The 22,196-nt window shown below is 41.2% G+C and overlaps 1 protein-coding gene across 2 annotated transcripts in view; it reads right to left on the bottom strand.

Moving 5' to 3' along the window:
- Positions 1 to 5,023: 5,023 nt before the first annotated feature.
- LOC6040336 overlaps positions 5,024 to 22,196 on the bottom strand; it is a 30,822-nt gene continuing 13,649 nt past the window's right edge. For both annotated transcript variants that reach the window (XM_001849689.2, XM_038263108.1), the window contains 3 exons: positions 9,712 to 9,822; positions 9,208 to 9,642; positions 5,024 to 5,525 (listed from right to left, as the gene is read on the bottom strand). In XM_001849689.2, coding sequence (XP_001849741.2) covers positions 5,358 to 5,525; positions 9,208 to 9,642; positions 9,712 to 9,822 — 714 coding nt within the window. In that variant the 3' untranslated portion in view covers positions 5,024 to 5,357. The remainder of the gene's footprint in view (positions 5,526 to 9,207; positions 9,643 to 9,711; positions 9,823 to 22,196) is intronic.

Genomic DNA, 22,196 nt, shown 5'->3' with positions numbered 1-22,196 from the left:
CTTTAATTGGTATGATAGCACATTTTGCTCTTGCATAATCCTTAAGACAAATTTTAAAGGGTCCATGAATACCAAAATTTGGTATTGATACCAGAGAAAGGTATTATTACGCATTTCCCTTGTTATTTACCCATGCTCGGGGGGAGGGAAACAAGAACTTGAAATAAAACTTGCATTTGTCTAACCTGTTAATAATATTTTTTTATCATTTCATTGATTTTACATTGATCAATTATCAAGACCTCTAAATAAAACCAAAAGCAAAAAAGGGGGCAAAATGAGATGTAAATTTTATGTTCTCCCAAATCTACCTTTTTTCGAATACACAAGCATAAATTTGGCGATTGAAAATTCTGACGCAACAGTGCCGGTGGCGATAATCACCCGAATTTTTCTCTTCCTTCGAATTTTTCTCAAAACAGTCTTGACACAGTATCTGTATCATATTACCGTTTATCGAGGAAAAAGATATCAGTCCAATTAATCAGGGCTGAAGTGTTAATTGATTTTTTTAATAGCTAATAACTATCAATGCATTTAAAAATGTCTAAAACGTAAAAACAAAAAGTTTAAAGCCCACAATTAAAGAAGATTTATAAACTTTTTATTTATTTCAATTAATCTAAACGTTTCTTTACACCTACTGAGTAGGTACATCAAACACCACTGAAACACACAAAAATTGTAAAAGTTTGACATTTTCAGTAAGCTCCAGAGCCGAAACGTCGGTGAAATAGGAAACAAACGATTTTTTTTTCTTTTGACAGATTGTCAAAAATCCTGAAAAATATTGTTTTTAATTTTTTTTTATATAAATAACGAATATTAAAAAAAAACGTCATACTTTATATCGAAGTATAAGCTGTTGTTAAGGCGCCATGTCCAATGCTTTCACTGTATAATTTGTTTATATTTAGGACTGCACACTCTAACAGCAGTCTTCGCACCGTTGACAACCCATTTACAAAATTCTGCCATCCACAGCAACTTGCTCATCATGGTGAGTGGTGGTATTTCTCGAGCCAGTCTTATGGCCTATCTACAATCACTTAGCTTAGAAAATTTCACTTAGCTTAGGAATTTGAATCAATGGAAATGAATCTGAGTTTCTACAATGGAAAAGTAATCAAATTAGAAACTGACGTTTGGTTTGGAAAATTTCAAAATCTACGGTAAGTTGACGTTTCCATATCAAAGGTAAACAAACAACTGCATAGCAACGTATATCAGCCCAGCAAGTTTTCTAAGTTGATTGTGGATGACGAACGTAAGTTGCAGACTTTCCTAAGTAACTACTTTACTTAGATGTTCTAAGCTAAGTGATTGTAGATAGGCCATTATGATCAAACGCTAATTATTACGTCAGCAGCTTGGCGTTGTTTGTGCTGCTGTCTCGTTTCCGCGGAAAGAAACAATTCAAAGAATCGGCACTTTTATCTCGGGAGTGAGAGAGCTCGACTGCCGAAATGTTATTGGGTTTGTAAAATTCAGTTTTTACAAGTTTTAATAATAATTCATTTGATATTTCTAAAATAAGTTAAGTATCATTTGCAAACAACTACATATTAAAATCAATACTTTGCACATATTTTATCAATTATTAAAATGATTAAATTATAAAAGATTGTTTCATACAAAACTTATACACAACTCGATTTGTTCAATTTAATCATGGTTAATTATTTTTTTAAAGACGTTTAACTTTGTAATTACGTAATGGAATGTATATATTTTTACAAGACCGATGCAAATATTTTTCAAAGTTTTGTCCCTCGGAAAAGTCTGATAAAAACAAATTTTTAAGCAAAAAAAAACTTTTTGCATCGGAAATTAATTTAAATTCAAAATACATATTTTTAATTTACCCCAACAAGTTAAAAATGATTCTAAACGTAGGAGATTGCATTTTAAATTGTTTTCATGAGATTACACTCAAATTTCCATTGAAAATTTGATCTTTTTTGAAAAAATAATGTTTCACCCCCTGATTTTTCGGACCGACTATGAAGAAGGGGGTGACAAAAACTAAAAAAAAAATGTAACTGCCTATTTGATGACTAAAATTAGAATTCAAGTGATTTTCAAATTTCATTCATACCAAAATCCAAGAAACCTCTTTTCCTATTTTAAGATTTTTTGATTTTTATTTTGAGGCGTCATCCATAAAGTATGTCACGCTGTAGGGGGAGGGGGTCTGAGCAAGAGTGACATTGCGTGTTATAAGTATAGGAAAAGCGTGACAAAGGGGGGGAGGGGGGTAAATTTTGGCTGATTTTAGCGTGACGTACTTTATGGATGAAGCCTGACAGAAAAAGCCTTGCTGGCTTGAAAAAACTGTTTCATTGAAATGTTAAATACAATTAAATGTCTTACATATCATTCATATACATCGGCGTTGACCCTTACGGAGTCTGGTTTCTGGCTGTTGACGGCTGAAAATAAATAAGAGAAAAACTACCAAAATAAATATGTTCAAGAGGGATTGAATATAAATATGTTCAACTGAGGGATTGAATCGGAGAATTTACTGATCAAAATAATTCAACGAAAATATTAACGTATTTTACAAGTTTTTCTACGATGTCAGCTCGGGACAAAAATTGCTTTTGTTGATTCTTGAAGATATTTACGTAGGAAAGTATAGAATGAAATACAGAATGACAAATGAGAATAAGAACGTTTTGAGGTATTTTATTTTAGAGATGATGTCAGTGATTTTATGAAGTTTTGGTATAAGAGCTTTGAATTAAGACGATTATCTAGTAGTGCTCAGTAAACTTGATTTTGACAGCTCCGGTTAATCTGTACCGAGGAGCTCGGTAAAATTTTAACGGGCACTCAGTTTAATTTCGGAACAACTACCGAGCTTACAGTAATGCCTTTTCCCCTTTTTGTTCATATTGATTTTGAAGGATAGAATAACAAAAAAACAATTATTTACAATAAAATTAACGAACATTCCACAAATTTAAAAGCACACATGTTTCAGAGATCCAAAATAATAGTTTTGAAGTTAGTCCGGAGCCAAGTTCTTAATAAACATTACTTTTTAACAGAATCATATCGTCTGAAGAATATCTCTGCATTTTATCTTGCCTGAAAGAAAGTTTATATTTAATCATAACATCAATTTGTTTTTAAATGAAAATAACCTTACCTCTATAATAATAGCCAAAGTTTTTCATAAATGTATTGTTTTTATAACTATTTAAGCAAATTTTCATCACACCGATCATTTTTAACCGTTTTCTAAGCGTCAGCAAAACACATTAAATGACAGCTAAGTTTCAACAGTAGAGCTCAGTAATATTTACCGAGTTCCCAGTAAAATTCACCAAAATTTACCGAGCAATCAGTACTTCAATTACCGAGCTGTTAAATATATCCGAACACATGAGTTTACTGAGTTAATCAGCAGAATGAAATACCGTAGTTTGGTAATTTATGCTGAACTTCAGTAATTATTTTACTGTAGCATGGTAATTTTGACAAAAACTACTGATAGCTCACGACGGTTTTGTTCGAACGCGAATCAATTCAACACGGAACGTCGGATCGAGGTGCTCTTTGTGGCGTTGGGTTCGTATAAGTCCAAGGAAGGTTCTTACGCCAAAAAGTTACAACTTTGGCCACTCTGGAACCGATTCCGGAAAATCTGCAGGTTGTATGGGAAAAGTTACGTAAAATCAAATTTTGATCACAGGAGGCTGAATAAGAAAAAATCAAAAAAACGTCAACAAACGAAAAAAGGAAAAGACGAAGTTTTTCGGGTAAGGCTTGTGATACATAAATATTTAGTTTGTGAGACTATTTCTAAATCTGGAAATTGAATTGTGGTGTTAGATGTTAGTAGACTTGTTATTATTGAAGAGAGAAGAATTATCTACAAAGAGGCTCAAGTCCCCTTTAAAAGAGAGTAACGAAAAAGCATTTAAATATATAATTAAAAATACAATGGTCTAAGCTCAGAGCCTTGAGGTATTCCCATGTTTACTAAAGTTAGTTAGTATTCCTAATAAATAAATCCAAAGCAATTCCGCGAACTCCAGCATATCTAAGATTATCAATTGATATTTTTCTGTGAACTGTAACGGGACCATCCATAAACTATGTGGAATCTTTTTTGAAATTTAAGACCTAATTTGTTTTGTTTGGAGTATGGACATCGCAAAATTAAAGCCACCAGTATAATTCCGTTAACTCACTTTCAAAAACACCCCATCACATCGGTGTTGATTGATTACGCTTAATTATGGAGTATGGACATCGCAAAATTTAAGCCACCAGTATAATTCAGTTATCTCAGTTTCAAAAACACCCCATCACATCGGCGTTGATTGATTACGCTTTATTATTGATGTTTCAATTACGCGTTCTTCCACTGTCTGACCACCAAGCCCGAATCCAACTCTCGTTCTATATCTATAGCTTCAATCCCGTGTATTGAAGATGACAATTCCACTCGAAAGAGGTCAGACCCGAATCAATTTGGGGCACGACCCCCTTGGCACCCGCCCCCTATCTGCGGCTGAGATATCTTCTATCTGCACACTAAAATGAGACCCAGTAGATGATGGCTTCAAAATCTAATTACCCCCGCAGCTGACGTCACGAACCGTGACGAACAGCGCTTAATTGGCAGAGCGCGCGGGTGCTAAACGATGATTAAGTGTCATAATGATCACCAACCAGAGTCTAGAATGTCCATCCCATCCCGTAAGTTGATGTCGGAGGTTCCCAGAAAACATGTACACAAAACACGGACAAAGTTGTACACAGAACATCGTGCGCAGGGTTTTAATCAATTTTACACCCCCAATTAATTCGTTCACTTAACCCATCAGAAGGTCAGGTTTGCATCCCTGCTGGTTGAAGTAGCTCATCAAGCTCGTTTGGGTGGTGCGTTGTTTTAGAGCATGTTACAAGATCATTTTACATAACTGCGCACCACCAGGAAAAATGAGAGATTTCGGCATTCCTCGGGAACGGCGCAACGTATTCCAACGATTAACGACTACTCCAATTAACCTTATCAAGAGCGCCTAAACTAGTCTTTATTAATGTCATGCTCTTCAAAAAAACACCACAAGCACATTACAGGCATTAACTTATGACTCGAATAACTAGAACTTTACAACAATTATACACTCGAGACCTTGAATGCACTTTCCTACAGTATAGAGACACAGCATCTACATATATTTGCATCAAAATTAAAGTATCAAAATAAATCACACACAATCGCACAGAACGCACAGGCTCAATGTCAATAAATAGTCAATAAACAGTTGGATGGAATGCAGTTGAGAAGTTGTATGATGTTGAAGTGGGTTGTGGTACAGCAGTCGACGGGTGACTTAGTTGAAGAGGGTGGCGCAACGCAGTAGCAACGTAGTAATTCCCACCAGGATGGCCGCTGTCACGTGGCTGCTGACGGAGGAGGAGGCACCGTTGTAGCAAACCTTGCGCACCGAGTTGGTCGACAGGTTGCGGCGCTTGATCAGACCTCGGATGCTGTGGTTTTCCTGGAATTGAAGAGAAACGTTTCATATAATTATTGTTTTAATATGATCATAATACTAGAGCTCTGATTTGAGGCAATGAGGCAGAAAACTTCATTGCTAAACATTTTAAATAATTCTTCATGCACAAAAGCTGCTTCAAATGCACAGTTCAGATGAACTAGAAGAGCATTTTTTCCTTTCCCTGATCTATGTTTCCCACGCATTCACAGATTCTTCATTATCTTGGATTAAGAGAGTAGGCTGTACTTCCCACATTCTCATCAGGGACCATCCATAAACCACGTGGACACTTTTTTGAAATCTCAAACAACTCCGCCCTAATCTGTGGTTCTAAATATCAAAATTTTAATAAAATCGCAACAACTTCCAATTCAACAGAAAGTAAAAAATAAGTGCTTAAAAATTCAATCCAAATGTTAAGAGCGAGTCCACGAGTAAAGCATACTCATCTCGCATCGACCTCACCAATCTGTCTGAAATTTTCAGGGGCTGTTTGTACATATAAAACAAGCATCTGGCCAAAATATGAGCACTCTAGGTCAACGGGAAGTGGGGCAAATCGGGACACAAAGTTTGAAGGTTCAAAAACGTCAAAAATCTTAAAAAAGCTATAACTTAGGCACAATTCAATTTAATTTAAAAATTGAAAATGCATCTGAAAGGGCTTCAAAAATGGAACAAAATGCAGGCTAGAGCATCCCAATTGGTTAAATCTAAAGGGAGTTATTGGCATTTTAGTGAAAAAAAGAGCATAATTTTCAAACTCAAATAAAAAATTGTTCCATCCAGAAATCAACTCGGTTCGATCTGCAGCTTGTAGGGGACAACTACCATCTGAGACTGAGAACGCTTTGGTTAAGACAGTTTAACGTAGACATTTTTTCTTTTAGTGATTTTTTTGGTTGTAAATTTTTGCTCGGGGTACCCCTTAGATCAAATTTTTTGGTGATAATTTCATTATATTCGTGTTCCTGAGACAATTCCACAATAGAAACATGCATAAAAATGTTTATTTTCAACCATTTTAACCCTTTAAAAAATGAAAGTTAAAAAATTAAGTAGTTGCTTTTTTCTGTTGTCATCTAGTATCCTTGGAAAGGGACCATCCATAAACCACGTGGACACTTTTTTTTGAAATCTATAACCCCCCAGTTGTCCATACAAAAAAAAATATTTTTTGTATGGAGCGTGGACAATCGCCATACCCCTACTTTCAACTACTGGCAACACGTTCTTTTGAACATTACTTAGTCACTCACTTGAAAAATAATCCCGAAACATGTAAATAATTAGCAAGCGCCAACGAAAAAACAAACTCGCCAAGTCTTTTGACGTTTAACTTTTGACGACCCATTCCAATCGAAGGCTGAAGAAAACCGAGCGAGAAGCGAAGGCAAATAAAGAACAAAGGGTGGCCACCAACAACACCAGCAGCGCCTGTAGGAGTGAGCCAGTGATGCCAGGAAACTTTCTCTATAAATGCTACTTTTCGTGAGAGTTCGCTTAAAATGTTATCAATTTTGGCAGCACTAAGCAGACCCAAAAAAGCGCTGAAAAAAAAGAACTAAACTGAAAATAGAAAAATGGGCGTGGCCCAATGCATTCTCGTCTGATTAGAATACATTTGGGAAATGTTTTTTTTTAAAGCTTGTAAAAGGAATAAAATAACTTTTATTAAAAGTGAAAATAAACAGAAATGTTCACAAAAAGTTGCTCTACTCGTTGGTGTACTTGGTTTTAGTAAATATCAAGTAACACTCCAGATTATCCAGCATCATTCAAACACGAACGCTTGTTAGGCTTAAAATGGGTTTATTTCCCCTAACATGGCTGATACAGCTACACCAATTCAACCAATAGGGCAAATTGGGCCCAAATAACGATACATAGCAAAAAATCCGATGGTAAAATCACACGCAAAAGGATGCACATTACCTTTGTGTCAAAAGTCACTCAATATTACACATTTCATGTACCGTTTTCTAAACACAAAAAAAAGTGGCAACCGACGGGATTGAAAACCAGCACTCACAGACACCAAATCGATCAAAAAATTCCTTCACAAGATACAGAAATTTGTATGGAAAATTATATGGACAAACTAATGATGTAAAATGGCTTCTTTGGGCATACCGAAGGCACCAAAAAAGTTTCAGTCGGATTAAAAAATACAAAAAAAAATCGAATGACCGAAATCTGAGAGAACTGCTCAGCACGCAAATGTATGCCACTTACTGGCCAAAAAGATCTTTGAAAACCAGCACTCACAGAGAGGACTGGCACCTTAAACCGCTATAAGTTCCTAGATAAGATTTTGTTTCACTAATAATATAATAAGAATGCAAAATTAAAGGACTGATTTAATTTGTGTACCGTCATCAGGGGTGACATTGGGTCTAGGGGGCTTTTTTGTATGACCCAATTTCACCTCTGATGACGGTAGTAGAAAAGACTTTTGATCAGATATTTTTCTGAATTTAAACTTTTCAGCATCATTTGAGGTAAATATACACTCTCAAATCCAACACCTTGCCAAATAATATGTTTAACTTTTTACTGTGCAATAAAATAGTCAATTAAATTTAGGTCATGTTTCATATGTTGATACAAGTTGAGAGTTTTTGTGTAGAGATTGATAAAAATAAATAATTCAAATGGATAATCTATCGAAATTTCTTAATTATTCCAATTGCCAATTCTTTTATAAATTTTATAAGTTATGAATCGGATTTTTTAACTCTATTTTTCTAATTTTAAAATTCCATCCATTAGACCAGGGATGCTCAAAGTTTTTGGATGCCGGGCCAAACTTGAAGCTCAAATGAGCATGCGGGCCAAATTAACGAAAAAAGGTTATTTAAAAAAAAAAAAAAAAAAAAAAAGATTTAATATCTGTTATTTAAAAAAAAAACAGACAATTCAAAATAACAGAAACCACAACATAACGGTTTTCTATCGGTATGTTGATTTTATTGTTTCAGGTATTTAAAACAAAGTTTTTAGCTGAATGTACGTGTTATTCCGAATATGGTGACATTACATAATGAACAATTCTTCTAAAGGCGTAATTTTATCTATAAGTTATGTGTGGCTAATCAAAAATTGATGAGAGCCAGAATTTCAACATTTCAATGAAAAAAATAAATTTAGAAAATGTTTTAAGCTTACGCATAGTTGAACTGCAATCATTATTTTAAAAAAATAATAATCATCGAAAATTCAAACTAAAACTTGTAAATAATTCCAAAAAAGTTTGATTGAAGTTTTGACGATATTTACTAGTTTCACTCACATTTTTTTTAATGCAAACCCAACTACTCGCCGAGATCGCTGTCCAAAAATTTTAATTCCGTAGTGGAAATATTACATACATTGAAACATGTGAAATTGTTTTGATTATAACATTTTTTGAACAAATTATTTGTATCCTAAAGTAGGGATCAAAATATTGATAAATCATAGGGTTTTTTTTACTAACAAAAAATGAAAAAGATTAGCATATAAAAGTTAAAAATAATGCTTAATTTTGAAAAAGTATAAAATCACTTAACAAGGGGTCAACGGGCCATTTTACATGATCATTCAAAATGGGTCCGCGGGCCACAACATATCACCTCGCGGGCCACGTTTGGCCCGCGGGCCATACTTTGGTCACCCCTGCATTAGACAGTCGAACACTCACCTCCGGCGACAGTCCCATCGGTTGGCGCGACAGCACTACCGTGAACAGCTGACTCCCGGGCAGGCTCTGGCAGAACGTCAGCACCAGCTGGTTGTTGACGGCCTTCAGGACCTGCACCGTGCCGGAAAAGTGCACGTACGGCAGCTTGATCATCGTGCCCTCCTGCGGGCCCGACGACATCCAAAAGCCAGGCCGACTCTTGTTGAACCGCAGCTTGTACTCCAGGGTGTGTTCCTTCTCCTCCCAGATCAACAGCAGGTGGCGCGTGTTTTGCTGCTGCTGTTGCCACTGGTAGTTGTAGTTCTGCTGCTGCTGCTGTTGGTTCTGCTGGTTTTGGTTTCTTCGGTTGCCGTCTCGATCGCCGGAAAAGCCGTAATCTGTGGCGAACCGAACCGGTGGGCCCTGGTCGCGGGACGGACCGTCGGTGGTTTGGGACTGGGATAGAACGCAAAAAAAGCTATCAATTAAAATTACCTTTACCAGAGATCATCGTGATACACTTACAGTATTGGTAGTATCAGTCAGATGAATCACCACGCAAGTATCGTAGATCGTTTCACCGTCCTCGTTGCCGAGATGAGTTATGACTTCACTGCCGTACCAGAGACCCATGATCTGAAAACGACGCGCCCAAGCGAGAAAGCAAATATGTACTCATATTTATGAACGTTAGTTATTAGTGCTGGGTGTCACGTGTAGAGGAGGCAGAGAGTCGATCTTTTTGCCCTCGCCCAAGTCAAGGACGATCCCGCGCATATCTGATCAATGGTATGAATTCATAGTCTGGGTGACGAATGCGAGTAAATACTATAGAGGTGCACACTTTGCTGACAGACGATCGCACTGACTGGCAGAACTATCATTAGCAGAACGTTTCATGATGAGTGAAGAAACTGATCTGGAGCAATGTTTATTTATTAACAACAATTAGATCACGCGTTGCCAGCGTGGGATTACGTTTGGTCAGTAGATCACTGATGTCATTATTGGTAGTTTCATTCTAAATTTTTGTTGAAATGATAAATATGAATTTATAAACATGTTGAAATCAATTATCAATATCCGTTGCATTTCAATAGCTCTGTTTGCTTTATGTAGCTGCATTGAACTTCTAAATGTGTAGCTGTATTTAGGATATGGAAACTATACCAATCAAATTAAATTCAAATCGAATAAATCAAGATAATAGAGTAATTGCGAATCTAATGAACTCACCATCCCATTTAGATTAAACAATAAGTCGTAGATTCAATTGATTTAATTGAATATTGCTTGCAGCTAGCAGGGCAAAGGAGCCATTTGTACTTGCACTTGCACTTCCAGCAGGCATGCTGATTGTCAAGTGTTAATCGAGTAGCAAGCAAACGTTGACACATTTGTAAAGATTTATTTAAAACGATTTGACATTGTGCTCCTTTTGGATTGAAAAAAAAAATTGGATCTCCTATTGAATAAAAAAGTTAAACATTGGTTCTAATATAAGATCTCTACCTTTGAAATATATTTAAATCATTTGAGATCATTTTACATTGAAAAATTGATTTAAAATTTGAAGTTAAATTGTAAAACAGATGTGTAGAACCAGCAAAGCCATTTTAAAGATTTTCGATTATATTTAAAAAAATCAACAATTTAAAATTGAATGATGCTTCAATGTGATTAAAAAGCTTATCTGCTGTTAAACATTCAAACATGTCTTCTATGGCTTCAAATTTTACATGATACAGATAAAATACAGATTTATTTGGCAGTGCGTGGCCGAATGGTTACGCTGTCCGCTTTGTAAGCGAATGATTCTGGGTTCGATTCCCATCTGCTCCAACCTTCCATCGGATGAGGAAGTAAAATGTCGGTCCCGGCCTTGGTTGTTAGGCCGTTAAGTCATTCCAGGTGTAGGAGTCGTCTCCATGCCATAAGTACAAACAACACACCAAACCAAGCCTACTCCGGTGGAATCGCTGGCGGCGGTTGGACTCGCAATCCAAAGGTCGTCAGTTCAAACACTGGGGTGGAAGGTTCCTTGGAGTAGAAAGAGGTTTGGGTGCTCTCTCCATTCAAGCCTTCGGACTCCTAGGTTCGAGCAGAAACTTGCAATAGAGACCACAAAAGACCCGGGGGTCGTTAATGTGGATGGTTTGATTGACAGATTTATTTTAAAGATTAAGAGTGAATGAATTTCATAATTCTCGTCAATACCGTTAATTCCATCAAATCTTCAAATCTTCTAATCGGTCATAATTCTCGTAATAAATTTACCTTATTCCTTTTAGTAAAACAACAACAAAATTTCTGCGAAATTATCTTGGGGTTACAATTACATTTGTGAAACTGTTAAGATTTTTTTTAAATATCAAAGATTTACAAAAAAAAATGTCATGCCCCGATCAAAGTCCCAACACTTATTTAAAAAATAATAATTGACACATTTGCTTGAAAATGGGAAAATCTTTATTTAAATTTGTTTTAATTAATTTTTTTAACAATCGATTGTTGAAGTTTTTTCAAATAAAAAAAACAAATTAACCAAACTAGATCCAACCTCGCCTCTTGACGGGCTTCGATCTGAAAATTTACAAAGTGTCCATTTTTTGACCAAACTTAAATTTTTCAAAAAGATCTCGGGTGACTTAGAGCGAGTCCACGAACAGGGCATACCCCTTTGTATGGGACGTAGTTTGGACCTCACCAATCTGCCTGAAATTTTTAGGGGTTGTTTGTGCATATAAAACTAGCATCTGGTCAAAATATGAGCACTCTAGGTCAACGGGAAGTGGGACAAATCGGGACACAAAGTTTAAAGGTTCAAAAACGTCAAAAATCTTAAAAAGGCTACTTTGGCAAAATTCAATTTATTTTCAAAATTCAAAATGCATCTGAAAGGGCTTAAAAAATACAACAACAAAAATCACCTGAAACGGTGATGAGATAGAAATTTGGTGTCAAAGGAACTTTTATGTAAAATTAGACTCCCGATTTGATGGCGTATTCATAATTCCGAAAAAACGTATTTTTCATAAAAAAAAAACCTTAAAAAAGTTTTTTTTTAAAGTTAAAAAAAATTAAGAAGCTGCTTTTTTCTGGTGTCATCTAGTATCCTTGGAAACGAGCTTGATTTTCAATAAATGTGAATCGAAGATTTTTTTAACTTTCATTTTTTAAAGGGTTTAAATGGACCAAAATAAACATTTTTATGCATGTTTCTATTGCGAAATTGTCTCAGGAACGCGAATATGATAAAATTATCACCAGAAAGTGGGATCTAAGGGGTCCCCCGAGCAAAAATTTACAACCAAAAAATTCACTAAAAGTAAAAGTGTCTATTTAATATGTTAAACTGCCTTACCCCCTGTCCCTACAAGCTGCAGGTCGAACCGAGTTGATATCTGGATGGAACACTTTTTTATTTGAGTTTGAAAATTATTCTATTTTTTCACTAAAATGCCAATAACTCCCTTTAGATTTAACCAATTGGGATGCTCTACCCTGCATTTTGTTGCATTTTTTAAGCTCTTTCAGATGCATTTTGAATATTGAAAATAAATTGAATTTTGCCAAAGTTATAGCCTTTTTAAGATTTTTGACGTTTTTGAACCTTCAAACTTTGTGTCCCGATTTGCCCCACTTCCCGTTGACCTAGAGTGCTCATATTTTGACCAGATGCTAGTTTTATATGCACAAACAACCCCTAAAAATTTCAGGCAGATTGGTGAGGTCGATGCGAGATGGGTATTGGGTATGCTTTGCTCGTGGACTCGCTCTAACTCGTGACTTGTTACTTTTCCAATGTTTCGACAAAATGTATTTATTGGGTCAACTTTGGCCATGTTTACTAATATTCCCAACTTTGTTTGTGAAAAAAAAGTAGGCAGTAATTTTTGTTGCATCACAGATTTTGCTTTGGCGCACTTTATTGCGACCTAAAAAAATATGAAAAGCGATGAAAAATCTGAAAAGTTACTGTCAAATTATGAAAAACCCCGAAAAAAAGAAAGTACTTGCCAATTAAAATAAAAGTAAACAAGTTAAGGCCGTTGCAAATATTTTTTGAAGTTTATGTCCCTGGACTTTGACCAAAGTCAAGAGGGGACTGTTAGTCGTAAAATGAGGGTTTTCAGTTTAGCGTGCACAACTTTTCTATTTTTGTTCCCACCTTCAACTATCATCTTGGAAATAAACCTACTTTAAGTTTTTACTTGTCGCTCGCACAGAAAGCACGCGCGTTTTTTCTCTGCTGAAAATTTGAATTGAAAAATACAGTCCGCTTGAAAATCGCGAAGTTTTTGGAGAACATTTTGGTCCTTCGAGCCGGATAGCTGAAGTAGTGTCCGGGAGTGAAAAGTGACGGATTAACCGGTGGGGAAATCCGAATCGAACTTTCGCGAGCGAAGTGTTTGCGAGTGAAGGCGTGGGGCACGGGGCGTAGCACCCACGCGCGAAAAAGTGCTTTATTCCAGAAGTCAGTGGACGGGCGGCTGTAGAGCAGTCCAGATAGAGACGATTGACGGTTCCGGAAGAAATAAAGTGCGAAAACCGGCCCTTGGGGTCCGCGTGTGAAAAAAGTGCGAAAAAAGACTCTCGGAGTGGTTCGTGGGGCGTAGTAGCCACGAGGCGAGAAAGACTCTTCCGGCTTGGGGCGTAGCACCCTTCTTGTGAAAAAGAGCATGGAAAAGCATGACTCTGCCGCGTACTCCTAAAAGCGGGAAAAAGAAGAAGAAGAACACGCCCAAGAAGAATCCGGAAGTGCAAGAGGAAGAACACGAAAGCGGTGACGACACGAAAAAAGAAGTGACCCCGGTGAAGAAGCAACTGGAAGAGCAGCGTCGGAAACAGAAAATCCGAGAAATGGAGGAAAAGCTGAAGGTGCTCGTTCAGCAGAGAGGGGCAGTGAAAGGGAAGCTCACGCGCCTGAAGACCGCTCTTACGCAACGTGCCGGGACGATAAACCCGAACTTGCGTAAAGTGAACTTCCTCAAGATGCACCTGGAAACCGTCAAGGCCTGCTACTCCGAATACAACGGGTTCCAGAACGAGATCTACGCGCTGGGCCTCTCGGAAGATCAGAAAAAGGTACACGAGAGCCAGTACGAGGAGTTCGAAATGCTGCACAATATGTTGGTCGTCGAGCTCAACGATTTGTTGGACGAAGTGTCCAAACCCGTAGCGAATGCTGCCCTGGTTCCGGTTGCTGCCGCGAACGCCGCTTTGCAGAACTACCTCCCACCGTTGAGTGTGCCACTCCCGAAGTTTGACGGTACCTATGAGACGTGGTACTCGTTTAAGTCCATGTTCCAAAACATCATGGCGCTATACACCAACGAGGCACCGGCGATCAAGCTGTACCATCTCCGGGACGCGCTGATCGGCAAGGCAGCCGGCGTCATCGATCAGGAAATGATCAACAATAATGATTATGACGCGGCGTGGGCTGTCTTGGAGGAGCTGTACGAGGACAAACGTGCGATCATCGATCGGCACATTGACAACATCTTCGCGCTGCCGAAGATCACCCGCGACAACGCCGCAGAGCTCCGGAAGATCATTGACATCTGCGTGAAGAACACCGAAGCCCTGAAGAAACTGAACCTCCCGGTCGACGGACTGGGGGAGCAGATGGTCGTGAACCTGCTGGCCTCCAGAATGGACAAGGACACGCGCAGAGCATGGGAAGCAACCCAGAAGGCGGGTGTGTTGCCGACGTACGAGGCCACGATCACGTTCCTGAAGGAGAAGCGCAGAATCGCGGATAAGCTGGAGCAGAACAGTGAAAGTGATAAAGTGAAACCGCAACGTTCGGTAACGAAAACGAAGACGCTGGTGGTGGCCAGCGAAGCAAAGTGTTCAGTGTGTAACCAGGATCACGAAGTGATTAAGTGTGAGCAGTTCAAGCTGAAAAGTGTGAACGAGAGGTACAGCCACTTGCGGAAGCATGGCCTGTGCTTTAATTGTCTGAGGAAGGGGCACCGCACCGATGGATGCACGTCGACGAACTCTTGCCAGAAGTGCAGCAAGCGGCACCATACCCTGCTTCACACCGACGGGCCAAAGAAGCAGGAACCAGCTGCCAACACGGCGTCAACAGTTGCCCAGAATCCCAGCGCAGAAGGCCGCACTCAATCCGTTTCACCGGCCACGGCGAGATCGTCCCAGTCTGGCGAAGGTCTGACACTCTGCACCACATCCGAGGCCCCAAGGAAGCAAACTCTACTCTCGACGGCTGTAGTGCTGGTTTACGGCGCCGGCAGCGTACCCTACCTGTGTAGGGCGCTGATTGACTCGTGTTCACAGAACCATTTCGTGACCGAGCGCTTCGCTAACCTGTTGGCGAGCAAAAAGGAACGGGCTGATTACCAGGTCAGCGGATTGAACGGGGGAACGACCAGAATCAGTCACCTGGTGCGCGCGAAGGTCAAGTCCCGCGTTGGCAACTTTGCTGCCGACCTCGAGCTCCTGGTGGCCCCGAAGATCACTGGCGACGTGCCGGTGAAGACGATCGACATCGCTGGGTGGAACTTGCCACCAGACGTTGAACTTGCGGATCCCAACTTCAACCAGCGAGGCCGAGTCGACATGCTGCTCGGAGCAGGCATATTCTGGGATCTCATGAAGGCGAAGAGAATCACGCTGGCGGCGAACCTCCCATCGCTCAGAGACACGGAACTGGGCTGGGTGGTCGGTGGCGTGATGTCAGAATGTACACCAGTGATTGCACGTACGTTCTGCACCGTGAACGAGGACGAAGAGCTGAACAAGCTGCTGAACCGGTTTTGGGAGATTGAAGGAGTCGAAGATCTGCGGCGACCGGTGACGTCGACGGCTGAAGAGAGTCTCGAGCACTTCCGGAGCACGTACAGTCGGAAGCCAGACGGGAGGATTGTTGTTCGTCTTCCGTTCAACGAGCGCAAGAGTGACCTGGGTGCGTCACGAGACATGGCGATCCGTCGGTTCCTGAACCTTGAGCGGCGGCTGGATCAGCAACCCGACCTGAAACGAGAGTACGCCAAGTTTATCCACGAGTACGAGCAGCTTGGACACATGAAGGAAGTCGATGTCGGACCGTCCGAACCACCTGGATCCGCGTACTACCTGCCGCATCACTGCGTCTTGCGGCCCAGCAGTACAACAACGAAGTTGAGAGTCGTGTTTGACGGCTCGGCGAGAACGTCGACTGGAGTGTCCATAAACGACGCACTGAAGGTTGGCCCCACGGTACAAAACGATCTGCTGTCGATCCTGCTGAACTTCCGCTGCTACCGGTACGTCTTCACTACGGACATCCCGAAGATGTTCCGCCAGATTGAGCTGCACCCCGAAGACACGCCGTACCAGCGCATACTTTGGCGTGACGACCGATCGCAGCTGTTGAAGGTGTTTGAGCTCAAGACGGTGACTTACGGCCTGGCGTCATCTCCGTTCCACGCGACGATGGCGTTGAACCAGATTGCGGAGGATGGTGAGAAGGAGTTCCCGTTGGCCTCGGCGGCACTGAAGAAATCGTTCTACGTGGACGATGGACTTTGCGGAGCGCAGAGTGTAGAAGAAGCCCGACTGCTGAGTCGAGGCTTGCGCAAGCTGCTGAACACCGGCGGCCTTGACGCGCACAAATGGTGCGCGAACGATCCAGCGATTCTCGAAGAAGTTCCGGAAGGCCTCTGGGGAACAACGTTCGACCTGAAGGACGCGGCTGCCAAGTCGGTCGTGAAGACGCTGGGTGTGGCGTGGAACGCGTCGCATGACTGGTTCACCTTCACCGTGCTGCCACCTGAGGAGGAAACGAAGCCGCTGACGCGGCAGAAAGTACTCAGCGAAATTTCCAAATTCTTTGATCCACTTGGCCTGGCTGGTCCGGTGGTGACAACTGCGAAGCTGATCTTGCGGAAGGTCGGCACGTTGAAGAACATCGGCTGGCTGGACCCGGTCCCGGAGAGTGTGGCCAACGAGTGGCGTCGATTCCGGAAGCAGCTGCCTGCACTGAACGATTTTCGGGTTTCCCGGTGCGTCTACGATGAAGGGGCAGAACGCGTGGAACTCCACGGTTATTCCGACGCGTCGGACGATGCGTATGGCGCCAGCGTGTACGCACGCAACATCTACCCGGACGGCGAGATCACGATGCGGTTGATTTGCAGCAAGTCCAAGCTCCTCCCGAAGAAGGTCAAGAACGTCCCGAAAGAACTCAGCACTCCAAAAGGCGAACTTGAGGGTGCTCTGCTTCTCGCTGAACTGGTTGACAAGTTGGTAAACGTTGTCGATGTTTGCTTCGATTCGGTAAACTTGTGGTGCGACTCGCAAGTGGTGCTCACGGGTCCCCCACAGACCGTTATTATGAAAAAAAAATTTCCACCCAAACCAATGATTGGACATGGTTCCTGGGACCATTCTGCACCTCTGGGCCGAGTTTCAAAATATTTGCCGGCAGAAATTTCGAATACGGTCAGTTTTAGTGTTTCGAGTAGAAATTAAGGAGAAATCACATGTAAAATGCGTAGGAAATGAGCAAAGTTTCAATGTTTTAACTCCAAAACATTAGTGGTCATGGTTTTACATTGTATTAACATGTAGCAGAATGATATAAAAACGATTTACAGCACTGACTTAGCCGGATTAAGCCTAAGTCAAGTGACTTAGGTATATAATTTACAAGTTTATACCTTAATATTAAAAAAAAAAATCTTACATCAAGGAATTTTAAGTCAAGGAAAACTAAATTGCACAAAAATTACTTAAATTGAGGTGACTTTGAGCCTAGGGGTGACATTGTACCAATAAACGCATAAAGATTGCTTTGATAAGCTTGAATTTTATGTTAATTTATTTATTTGTAGATGGATTAATTTGATCTATTTATGTTCCCACAAAGAAATTTGATGATATTGCTACGCAAATCTGCTTGTTCTTATTTAAAATTAAATTAATTAAAATAAATTTAAAATCTTCTGGAATCCTCCTAATTTGAAAATAATGCTCACATCTTTCAGTTCTACTGAAATCAAATAAAACAATCAGAATAATAGGGAAACAAATTTTTGTTACGTGGCAAGTTTGTGACATGGCAGTTACAATAAAATTGTCCTTTTTGTTTTAAATCGTTCACAAATTTCAACCTTGCGAATGAAATCCGGAGAGTACTCCAGCCACTAGCGTGCCCAGCTCTTTGAGGAAGGTGGGGTAATAATATGCACGTTTTGAAAATTTAGAACAAATTTCTGTGGATGGTGGGGCAGTTGCCCCATGTTGCCCCACCCTGTGCACGCTAGTGACTCCAGCTATCATTTAGCTCATATATTTTTGTTGTCCTGTGTAATGATTATACTTAGCAAAAGTTTAATGACACAGTATTAATATTTCAAACCAACCAATTATTTTCCAACATTGCAGTTATCGTCATAAAATAAAATAACATTTCATAATTGAATAAAATAATGTTTATACACTCATAGTTAGGATTCAATAAAACATAATATTAATAATCAAGAACGTTCACTAATAATGTATTCATCAAAACAAATCCTACTTCTGCCCAATGTGAAAACACAATAAATCTTTTAACAAGCTTGGTATATCTTATGGAAAAATGAAAATAGTACAGTTAAATATCAAATCAAATCAAATTGTTCGCTTTACAACATTACCAGCCAAACTGGGGTGAGAGGCAACCACGTTCAACACTCTAACACCGAAACCGGTATAGTCAAGTATGTACAGGCGATGTAAGTTTTCAATGTGACTTGTGTCCTAAACCCTTGGCGGGGTCAAATGGTAAGGCTTACGAAACTAAAGCTTTATCTATTTTTTTAGTGTTTTTTAGTTATTGAACTTTTTATGCCAGAGGACAACATAATCTTAGAACAATATTTGCAACGATTATACTTTGCAATTCAAGCTTATCGAGCTGTTTACTAAGCTATCTAAAACGAAGTTGACTTTATAGCTGTCGGCCACCATTGCTAGTACCAACCACTAGTGTCTTCCTTTTTATCTACAAGGACTTCGCCGCCCTGGGCTCCTAAGTGTATGAAAGTATGGCACGGAGCGACGGCGCCGAATACCCATATTTACACAAAGAATTTTAGAGCGCCCGCCGCGGGATTCGAACCGGCGACCTCTGGATTGTGAGTCCAGTGCGCGGTCCGATTGATCCACACGGGCGGGACAAGCTATCTGGCTATTATAAAATCGTTAAATTTGGTACAATGTCACCCCTAGGCTCAAAGTCACCCCATTTTAAGTTATTTTTGTGCAATCTAGTTTTCATTGACTTAAAATTCCTTGATGTAGGAGTTTTTTTTTAAATATTAAGGTATAAACTTGTAAATTATATACCTAAGTCACTTGACTTAGGCTTAATCTGGCTAAGTCAGTGCTGTAAATCGTTTTTATATCATTCTGCTACATGTTAATACAATGTAAAACCATGACCACTAATGTTTTCGAGTTAAAACATTGAAACTTTGCTCATTTCCTACGCATTTTACATGTGATTTCTCCTTAATTTCTACTCGATACACTAAAACTCACCGTATTCGAAATTTCTGCCGGCAAATATTTTGAAACTTGGCCCAGAGGTGCAGAATGGTCCCAGGAACCATATCCAATCATTGGTTTGGGTGGAAATTTTTTTTTCATAATAACGGTCTGTGGGGGACCCGTGGTGCTGAGCTGGATCGCGAAGAAGCCCGATGACCTGGAACTTTTTATGGCCAACAGGGTGAGGAAAATCCAGCAGCTGACCAGTAAGTACCGATGGGGATACATCCCGACGGATGACAATCCTGCCGACCTGATTTCGAGAGGGGTGATGCCCCAGAACTTGATCCAGCGGGTCATTTGGAAAGACGGGCCGGTGTCGATGAACAATCGCACAATCGAGGTTGTGCAACCCCCTCTTCTCGACGGCGCGGACCTCCCGGGATTGCGATCCACGAAGTGTCTGGCGCTGGCGGCGCCGATTCAGCGATTGCGGATCTTCGACAAGCTCGGAGATTTCCGCCGACTGCTTCGCAGCATGAGCCTGGTGGTGCGGTTTGCGAACTACATCATATCAAGAAGGAAGGTGGTGGTGAAGGGCTTGCCGACGAGCGAGGAGCGCGCGGCGGCGCTGAAGCTAATCCTGCGCTTGGTACAACGAGAGACGTTCCAGACCGAGCTGTTGGCGTTGAAGGAGAACCACTCGCACCGTCTGCGAGGACTGAACCCGTTCATCGATCCTGACGACGGCCTTCTGAGAGTTGGCGGTCGGATCAAACAAGCTTTCGTGCCGTACGACAGCCGACATCAGATCCTGATGCCTGCCAAACACCCTGTCACGGAATCCTTCATCCGCTACGAGCACGTAAAGAACCTCCACGTGGGCCAGAAGGGCCTGCTTGCGCTGATACGCCAACGCTTTTGGCCGATGAACGTCAAGACGACTATCCGGAAGGTGATTCGGGGATGCGTGACGTGCTTTCGAGTCGATCCAACGAAGACGGTTCAGCTGATGGGAGATCTCCCGTCGTACCGCGTACAACCCGCGCCGGCGTTCTTCAACACTGGAGGTGATTTCGCTGGGCCGTTCCTGATCAAGTCGCTGACCGCAGCACGAAGATCGATGATGACGAAGGGGTACGTGTCCCTCTTCGTGTGTATGAGCACACGAGCCATACACCTGGAGCTGGTCTCGAGTCTGACGACGGAGGGGTTTCTCGCTGCCTTGCGGCGTTTCACTGGACGGCGGGGCCTGGTGAACAAGATGTACTCGGACAACGCGACCAATTTCGCTGGATCGGAGACAGAACTCGAGCGGCTGGCCAAGCTGTTTGCCGAGGAGCAGCACATCGAGCAGGTGGAGGAATTTTGCAGCAGTCGCGGAATCACCTGGAGTTTCATCCCGCCGCGCAGTCCGCATTTCGGTGGGATCTGGGAAGCTGGGGTAAAATCGGTCAAGCATCACCTGAAGCGAGTAGTCGGCAATCAGAAACTCACCTTTGAAGAACTGACCACCGTGCTGGTGCAGATAGAAGCCGTGCTGAATTCGCGGCCGTTGACGCCGTGCTCCAACGACCCGAACGATTTGACCGCCGTGACCCCAGCCCACTTTCTCATCGGACGAGAAATGCAAGCGGTTCCAGAGCCGTCGTATCTCCAGCTCAAGCAGTCGACGTTGTCCCGCTGGCAACACGTGCAGGCCATGCAGCAGCAGTTCTGGAAGAGGTGGATTGCGGAGTATCTGCCGGAGCTGCAGAACCGCCAGAAGTGGTTCAAAACCATCAAGATTCAACCGGGCGCTTTGGTGCTGATCAGCGACCCGAACGCTCCGCCGATGCAGTGGCAACTTGGTCGGATTATCGCACTGCATCCCGGCAAGGACGACGTCACCAGGGTGGTGACACTACGGACGGCAAAGGGCGAGTGCAAGCGTGGCGTGTCAGAGATATGCCTGCTTCCGCTGGACCAGGAGACAACCGAGGAGGATTGAAATGCACCATTTCAATGGGGGAGGATGTTAGTCGTAAAATGAGGGTTTTCAGTTTAGCGTGCACAACTTTTCTATTTTTGTTCCCACCTTCAACTATCATCTTGGAAATAAACCTACTTTAAGTTTTTACTTGTCGCTCGCACAGAAAGCACGCGCGTTTTTTCTCTGCTGAAAATTTGAATTGAAAAATACAGTCCGCTTGAAAATCGCGAAGTTTTTGGAGAACAGGGACAAAAAATAAAAAAGTTTAAAAATTGAATTTACGAGCCACGGTTCAAACATTTGAATGAAACAAGTGTTTAAACATGCATTATACGCCTGTCCAGTTGCCGGACCAATTTTGTGAAGGGGGCGAACATGCAAATAAAAATGTTATAAAAACATTAGAAAAACCTAAGGAAGTTATGTTCTCCGTAGAACATAAATGTCTCAATATTAACACCAGATACGAAAAAGAAAAATGCAGCTGCAACTCATTTGCAATTTCCCAGGCAATAGGCAACTATTTTACAAAACCCATAGTGTTAAGTGGTAG

Source organism: Culex quinquefasciatus, chromosome 3 (genome assembly GCF_015732765.1).
Source record: "Culex quinquefasciatus strain JHB chromosome 3, VPISU_Cqui_1.0_pri_paternal, whole genome shotgun sequence".
Taxonomy (NCBI): Eukaryota; Metazoa; Arthropoda; class Insecta; order Diptera; family Culicidae; genus Culex; species Culex quinquefasciatus.
This window is presented reverse-complemented; position numbering and strand designations above follow the sequence as displayed.